Source organism: Trachurus trachurus, assembly GCF_905171665.1.
Source record: "Trachurus trachurus genome assembly, chromosome: 8".
Lineage (NCBI taxonomy): Eukaryota > Metazoa > Chordata > Actinopteri > Carangiformes > Carangidae > Trachurus > Trachurus trachurus.
This window is the reverse complement of record NC_139905.1, coordinates 17,820,084-17,828,566: the sequence shown is the minus strand read 5'-3', so window position 1 is coordinate 17,828,566 and position 8,483 is coordinate 17,820,084. Positions and strand designations below refer to the sequence as shown.

At 41.8% G+C, this 8,483-nt stretch overlaps 1 protein-coding gene across 1 annotated transcript; it reads left to right on the top strand.

The window, feature by feature from the left end:
- The first annotated feature begins 1,771 nt into the window (after positions 1–1,771).
- bri3 (brain protein I3) lies at positions 1,772–8,473 on the top strand. Its single transcript, XM_083977949.1, has 3 exons — positions 1,772–2,541; positions 4,782–4,890; positions 6,978–8,473. Exons 1-3 carry the CDS (start codon positions 2,394–2,396, stop codon positions 7,108–7,110), a joined length of 390 nt encoding a protein of 129 aa, XP_083834075.1. The 5' UTR covers positions 1,772–2,393; the 3' UTR covers positions 7,111–8,473.
- Positions 8,474–8,483: the final 10 nt, after the last annotated feature.

Below are 8,483 nucleotides of genomic sequence, written 5' to 3'. Positions count from 1 at the left end.
ACAAAAAAAAAAACATTCACCTGTACTCAAGTACAAACTGGTTATATTTTCCTGACTAAAGGTCAAAGGTCAAGGTAGCACTGACCTACCAAACTATGGCTGTTTTCGAAACCGCATACTACCGTACTGCCTACTACATACTGCGTTATATGTACTGTATACTGCATACTGAATGTGGGATTCAGTATGCTGCTTCAGCAGACCGACGCCGTTATCATCACAGTATGCAGTATACGAGTTTCCCAGAATGCATTTCACGGCAACCGGTAGCAGCAGCTGTAAACAGGCTAAAAGCTGTTTTATTTCTCGCTCTAGCGCTGTAATTATGTAACTTTATTAAGTTTTAATATTTTTTCATGCGAGAAAGTAACTGTTAAGAAGACCCCAAATATACGGCCAGTTTATCCAAATGACGGCTGTTTAAAAGTTTGATCCGATGTTTTTCGGAGAAGTGAAGCTCCGCAGCGACCGGGACATCACAGAGGCAGCAGCCGGTCTGCAGAGCTGCTCGGCCGGCCAGCACTACGACGTCATTCCGGAGGAGAAAACCATCGCTAATTAACTTACCCACAGGTTTTTAAAGGTTTACCACCGGCTGGTTAAATTATTTTTAGGAGAAAAATGTTGGTCTCAGTGATGAAATCTCAATTGTGGCAGTAGCATTAAGTTAGTTAGTTTGAATGTAAAGTGAAGCTTCTTGTGTGTAAGCAGCGCTGCCTCGGGGCTCTGGAGCCTAACGTTACGTACAGAAATCACCACATTTACGAAAAATAAATAAATATTTTACAATGAACCGATCAGTCTGCATGAAGTTTTATTTTATTAAACTATAGTTACGGTACACGGCTACACTACCGTCTTTGGTTACGCTCTGGTTACGTTAGGACGGCAGGGGAGCGTTGCATTGTGGGATACAGTAGGCGATGTAGACTGGTCAGATGCATACTGGAGATATTTTCCGAATCAGTACGACATCCGGGAACTTTTCGCATACTGCAGATTTCGCTTTTGTTCGCATACTGCATACTACATACTACATTTTGGCCAAATCAGTACGTACTAGCAGTATAGTATGCGGTTTCGAATACAGCCTATGATTTTGGCTTTGTGAGCACATTATCATCAAAGGAATATTAAATTCTGTCAAAATGTGCACTTGGATGAACTGATTACTTTGGTGATCAAACTCAGGACTTTCAGTTTGATAAAATTTTAAACGGTTATCACTAGAGCTGCTGGATATGCAAATAACACCATGTTGCGATAATGGGCAGATATTGTGATTTCAGTTTGAATTATATATACTTTTTAATTTTCTTATTAATTCAAAAAGATATAAAATTGATTATGTAATTTTTTTTAGGGCAACAACACTTATGGTTTATCAAAAATAAATAAATAAGGACACTTCTTGCCATTTAAATATTGCTACATAGTGATCACATTGTGATTAATTGGGCAGCCTTATTTAATATTTTATATAATTTTGGATAAACTGGGATATACTGTAACCTGAAACTACTCTGAGTGGTGGAGGCACACAACCATGATCTGATGATATTCCTTAAGAAATTATATTTACTACTATTCCTCCATGATGCCAGGCTAATGTTACACAACCCTCCAAAGCAGCCCACTGGTAATTATGTAATTTAAAGTGTAAACAAGTTAGCCCTGCACACATGGGCTGAACTCGGACTCTTTCACGGTCACCTCATCAGATGTAGCCTACAGATGTGTCCAGTGTCTGCAGAGTGTCTGTCTCTAACATCAGCTGCCTCTCTGCAGAGCACTGCAGGCAGCAGCTGCACCGCAGCCTTTGTATTTTCCTGAGCTGTCGCTTTAAGAAGCCTGTCGGTGCGCAGAGGCCACAGCAGCTCATCACATGATTCTTCTCTTGTGACAATCCAGACAGAAAGGAAAAGCCTTTCTGACTTCCAGCTGAGTTATTGGGTGCTGCGATGACAGATTACTGTTGTTTTGGTACCAAAGGACCAACTGCGAGGAGGGACATGGAGTTAAGTTAACCATTACCAGACCGACCCAGACCATTCCTTGTCTTTAAAAGTGAAACCTTTGGTAAATATTTTTTTCGGGGGGGTTGTTGCGCCGCCGGGGACAAAGTTGGCGCATGGAGAGGGACGAAGTTTCATTTTTGCGCAGCGTCTTTTCTTTGTTTTCTTTGTTTTTGTCGCCTCTTCGTGTCTGCCAGCGTCGCTCGGCTTCCGGGACAACTACAGGAGCAAAGTAACAAACAACCGTGATTCAAAGTTGCGACCCCCCCTCCCTTTTTTGTTCTTTCTTTCTGTGGCGGAAGAATTCGCGGCGGAGGGGACGAGGAAACTTGAGCGGACACAGCGTTGTTAACTAACTAACTACGACCGTCGGGTGAGATGGTGGACAGCAAACCGCTCCTCCAGGACAGACCTCCCGCCTACAACACCGTCCCCGGGGCGTACGAGTACGGCCCGCAGCAGCAGCACAGCTATGGGGCCATCCCGCCCCCGGCCCCGCCGCCATACCCCTACCCCGACGGCCAAGGCAAGTAGCGTCATGACACTCACACACACACACGGTCCACACGTCCACACTGAGTGAAACACCATGGAGCTGCTGCTGCTGCTGCTTCCCACTTCCGGGTTCGTTTAGAGGGGAGCTTCTGTTTTCTGTCTGGTCTCGAGGTCTGCTGGCCTCATTAAGTCAACATGTAGATAATAAACACATCTGAGACATCGAGTTTTACTGTGAAAGACTAATTAATTACTGTCGTTTATCCGCCACAGTGTCGCGCATGCGCAGTACGTCAGCAGCTGTGGCAGTCAGATACTGACTTTTGTTTGTTTGTTTGTTTGCTTGCTTGCATACAGTAGGCTACATACAAAAAAAAAAAATGCGCCACTATGCACTGCGGTGTGGCATGTGTCCAGCAGCACACAACGAAATAAACAAAAGTTTTATCAGCACTCGGGTGATTGTCATAAATCAAAGCCGTAAAGTGTTTTTTATTGGAGGAAACAGAATGTTAAATATGTTAATGATGACATGTTGGCAATGTGAGCAGGGAGCTTTTAGTCCAACCATCTGAGAGCAGAGCGGTGCTACTGTAGCCGCAGGCCTGTGTACTGTGTACTGTGTGTGTGTGTGTGTGTGAGAGAGAAGGAGGAGGTGGTCATCACCTGACAGTGATTGGGTAAAAGTTGCACTCAGCATGTGAGGAAGTTCTGTTGAATGAAGTCTCATTTCCTGTAGCATGTAATTGCCTGTTTTTCCATTAGTTTGAGGTTGTTGTTTTTTTTGGCTTTTTGCCTTTATTCGATAGTCCACAGTAGAGATAGACAGGAAAGGGGGAGGCAGAGAGAGGGGGAATGACATGCAGGAAAGGGCTGCCCGACGCGGGATTCTAGTTTGAGTTTATGGTAATACTGCTAATAATTAACTTTAGAGCACTGTTCATGTTAAATATGTGGCTCAGGGTGTTTTACAAAAAATGAACAATAATGAAATAGCTAACCATTCAAGAGTGAATGAAAAGGCAGTAAATGATAAAACACAAATATGAGAATACGTTAAGTGAAGTGGTATTAATTAAAAGGGAAATGAAATAAATAGGTTTTCAGTTGTTGTTTAATAATATCCACAGGGCATCTCTTATAGCTCTTGCTGGGACTTTCCACAGATGTGCTGCCTATTTTCTTGTGTGTATAATTTTCTGTATCTAAAAACCCAGCAGTATTTTACACGTCAGTGCTGTAAGCTGGCCCCTGGTCATCTTCAGGCTTGATCAAAACATACAGTGGAAGAGTGTCATCATTATAACTTTTAAAATCAATGATCTATTCCCTGATATCACCTAATGCTAAAAAAGAAAAGCACCGAAGCAAGACTGTCTCCATGAGTGACACAAAAAGGGCAAATCATATTGCCCTGACATGTGATTCTCAATGGCAACAAAAAGATGATGATTAAACCAGTTTAAAACCGTCCCACACAGCCCAACACTGTCCAAATGAGCTGTGTGAAAAGCGCTTGTCCTGAGGTAAACCCTAAAACACGATTCAAGCATTTCTACAACATTACTTTCATCAGGAAAACTTTTACTTTGGTGAAACGTCTGGTCTCCCCACAGGGAGGCGTCCGTATCAGACAGAATGTGTAGCCTAGATAAACACTTCTGGGAATGCAAGTGTGGTATCAAAGTTCACTGTGTTACAATTATGGTCAGAAAAATCAATATAACCTCTGCTCCTGTGAATCCACAGCTGTTCTGCAAACACACTGACACATGTCATAACTTATTATTTATAACAAAGGCATCTCAGGCCTGCTGCTGTTTATTGCAAGTAGAGGTCCACGTGTTCATATTTTATGATTATCAGTTAACGAAAATGGGCCAACGCCAGTGGATAAACCCACAAACACAGCAGCACACTGAACATCTCCACACTCTCTATGCCATTCCTCCCCCACAGCAAAAAAAGAATAAAAAAGAATAAAGTGCAAACTTGCACTTCACTTTAAGTGTCACTTCCCTCTGACCCTTCGTCCTGTCCTTTATCTTCTGCTCCCGTCTACGTCGGTTTTATCAGACTGTGTTGACAAACCTGTTCACAGTGATAAGTGCAGCCTGATGTGTGTCACTGCTGAGTGTGCACGTTCCACTATTCACCTTCATAGAGAATGAAAATATAAAAGTTATAGTCAAGAATCAAAACAAACACATAGTTTAGTACTTTCACAATAACATATAGAGTATGTGACGTCTCTCCCTCTGTCCACCACAGGATACCCATCAGCCCAAATGAGCCCGGCTGTATCCCAGCAGCCCTACCCTGGGAACTACACCATCATCCAACCATCTGTAGTGGTGGTGGGAGGCTGCCCTGCCTGCAGGTGAGGACACACACACACACACACACACACACACACACACACACACACACACACACACACACACACACACACACACACACACAACATATTACAGTTGTGTAATTGAGGGCAATAGCTATCACGTGGCTTTTCGCTGACCTACATGTTCTGTACACAACAGGAAAGTGATTAACATCCACAGAGAAGCTGAAATAGTCACAGAATGAGAATAGTTGTGTTCACAGAGGGACGTTGAGGACGAGGACAACGATTAATGAAACTGATGAAGCAGATAAAACTGACAGGGAGCTCTGTCGATGAGGTCGTGGTTAAACACCAGAGTCCCATGCTCGCTGTGACTAACCTGGTTTCTGAGCTAAGAGTTCCCTTTTGAGGCTGAAACCATCAATTCTGTCTGTCTCCCTTTTTTTTTTTGTTTCTCTCGTCATACATTTCCTCACCGTGTGTACAGTATGTGTACACCCATTGTTTCCAAAGTGTGTGCTGTCAGGTCGACAGTGTGACCAGATGTTGGGCGGCTGCGTCGCTCAGTTTTTTTTAAAGACAGGGTTTCACATTGGTTTCACTGCGCCTGAGTCAACATCCTATCAGTCAGATGATTTCATCCTCAGACATGTGACAGTGCCGGTCGGGGCCGAAGGTGGCTGCGGAACAAACTCCAACACATCTCACTCTTTGTATTTAAATAACCAGGTTGTGAAGCATTTCATGCACCACAGTTGTAACTGTCTTGAGGTTGATAAATACCCTGCTAGTAAATGTAGTGACTTGACTGTATAATTGATTATTACGGAGACACAAAGAAAGAGGAACTCTCTCTCTTTTTTTTTATTACCTTTTTTTAGTATATTGTATTTTCTCTCTTTTTTCTCTTTCGTTGTTTATTCTTGCTTTCACTCCAGTTTCTTTTGCTTCATTCAATCATTCCAGCTCAACCAGCTCAACCAGCTCAATCCTCAACACATACTCATCCATACTTATAGGCACATAGAACAACACACACATATTCACAAACACACGCGCATACGAACCATATACTACCACAACATAATGTATAGCGCCGCTAAAACCACAGCACTTGTCTTCGTTAATTTGTCTAATTTGTCTTGTCAAACTTTGTAATAAGTTATTTTTTGTGCATCTGTTTCCCACTTGTCCTGCAAATGTAGCACCGAATTAAAAAAAGAAAGAGGAACTTTCACATTTAGCTGAAAAAGCACAAATTTGTACTTTCTGTTATTACACAGCACTTTGCATATAAAGCCCTATATTTTCCCTATAAACACCACAGACAGAGCTGCTCCATGACGTTTCATCTGACATACTTTACACTACACTGTGCTTGTTATTACAATATGCAAAACAATCAGGAAGATGTAAAGGTGTTTGCTCCACTTTTAGTCAGTATTTGCATCATGAGCACGCTGGCCGAGCTTGATGAAGACCACAGCTCTTGGCAGCGGTGCACAAATAAGCTGTGCAAATGCAAACACTTGGGACGTCGCACGGCACCACATTTTTGAGAGACGGAACATACGCAGTAGTTTGACTCTAAAGGCTATGTAAGATAAGCTTGTTTTAGGAGGTAGAATAGTATAACAACCCATTTACCACGATAACTGAATGGTGCTGCAGCTTTTCCACTTCCCGTGTCGGTGGGGTCTTGGTTTGTTAATTCACACGCTGGTCGGTGCGGTCAAGTCATGAGACCATGGTTAGCACTTTGTTTACTGTGACTCTGGATTAAAGCTGCTTGCACACAGTTTTCCACACTGCCTTCAAAATAGGTTGCTTCACGTTGTGACAGTTTATTGGTCACACAAGGAAAAATTGGGCTTTCTTTTCTTCAAAGGTTCTTAAATCTTTGGGGTGAATATCTGAATTATTTAACTTAATAAAAATGACTTAAGGGAATTGTTTAGATTTGGATGATTTTTCTTCCTTTTTTTCTTGCCTCTCTAATGTAAATTAAACGTTTCTTCTCAAATGTGTTTGGACTCGAACAGAGCTGTATCCTCTTGATGGATTGAAATCTTGCATCATCTAATCATTAAATACTTCCTCTCTTACGTGTGTGTGTGTTGCAGAGTTGGTGTCCTGGAGGATGACTTCACTTGCCTTGGGATCCTGTGTGCCATCTTCTTCTTCCCGCTGGGAATCCTCTTCTGTTTCGCACTGCGTCAGAGAAGGTGTCCCAACTGTGGCGCGACCTTCGGCTAGAGGGACCAAACCACAGCTCATGCACACATACACACACATACACACACACACACACACACACATGCTTGTATACATACATACATACACACACACACAATCCAGCATTTATGTGTCTTTTTTTTGTTTCTTCTCTTAATATTGCACATTGCTGTTGCCATTATGTTATGTACGACAAATGATCAAGATATTACCATGAATTATGATGCGAGTTGTTTTTTTTTCGTTTTGTTTTGTTTTTTTATTAGGAGCACGTGTAGAAATGTATTTTCACCTGCTAGCTGAGGAGTTATTCAAGCATATGTAAGCATCCAGCTGCTGTGCCTTCACTACCTGCAGAGTGAGCATCACAGATTCCATCAGTCTTGTGTAGATTTGGCTCAGTCATCCGAAGGGTCTGAGCAGATTCCTTAATGTTTCAACAAGCCAGAATTAACCAAGGCACATGTAGTGTCCTTTTTGTTTGTTTGTTTTTGCCTGAGGTTTTTTCTCCTTTTTTTTTATTTGCTGGCACACTGCATACATATTTTTTTGGTTAATGTTGTGCTTAGTAACTTAGTAACAGCATCCCATGTTGATATGTTGATCACTGACGTGTTAGCTTTTTCAGGAAATGCAAACCTGTTTTTAGAAATGTTTTGTTTTTGGTCAAGTGTGACATGGAATAAGACAAACAACATGTTTAAACAAAACAAAAGAAATCCCAGATCATGAACTGTCCTGGCTGAAACGATGGACTTGTGTCAGACAGAGCGCCCGCAGCATTGTGTCTGGTTTTTGTTGATATTATTTCTTGGGGCCATATTTGCACTGACCGTTTTTGTTGGATTATTATTTTTGCTGGGTTGTGCTTTTCCAGGGCCAATGCAGACCTCAGGTACATACAATCTGAAATGCCCTCGACTTTACCACCTCAATCACTGTTTGACTTTGGACTTTTAAGAGAAACTTGCATCGACACAGACTCGTCCTTTAACATGCAGAATTTCACTTCGAGGAAGCATGCTGAGAGCAAACGCTGAAGAAATCTCTTGATAATGTGTATAACCTCTGGATTTTTATCTTAGTACTCTACTCTGTGACAAGTCGCCCTGCCCCATTCTTCCCAGCCAGACAATCAATCAATCAATCAATCAATCAAGAATGTCTTTGTCTTTGTATCTGCAGTATCTCCATGTTTATGTCTTCCATCACAGCAAGATGTTATATAACTATCCATGGTGGAAAAAGTGAAATATAGCTGGGTGGGAGGGATTTAAAAAAAGAAAATCTTCTTGCTTTAGAGAACGCACTACGCACGCTCTTATGATTGAGGTTCTTACTTTTTATATATGAGTTACTGTAATTAAAAATGAAATGAATGCTACTTATGTTTT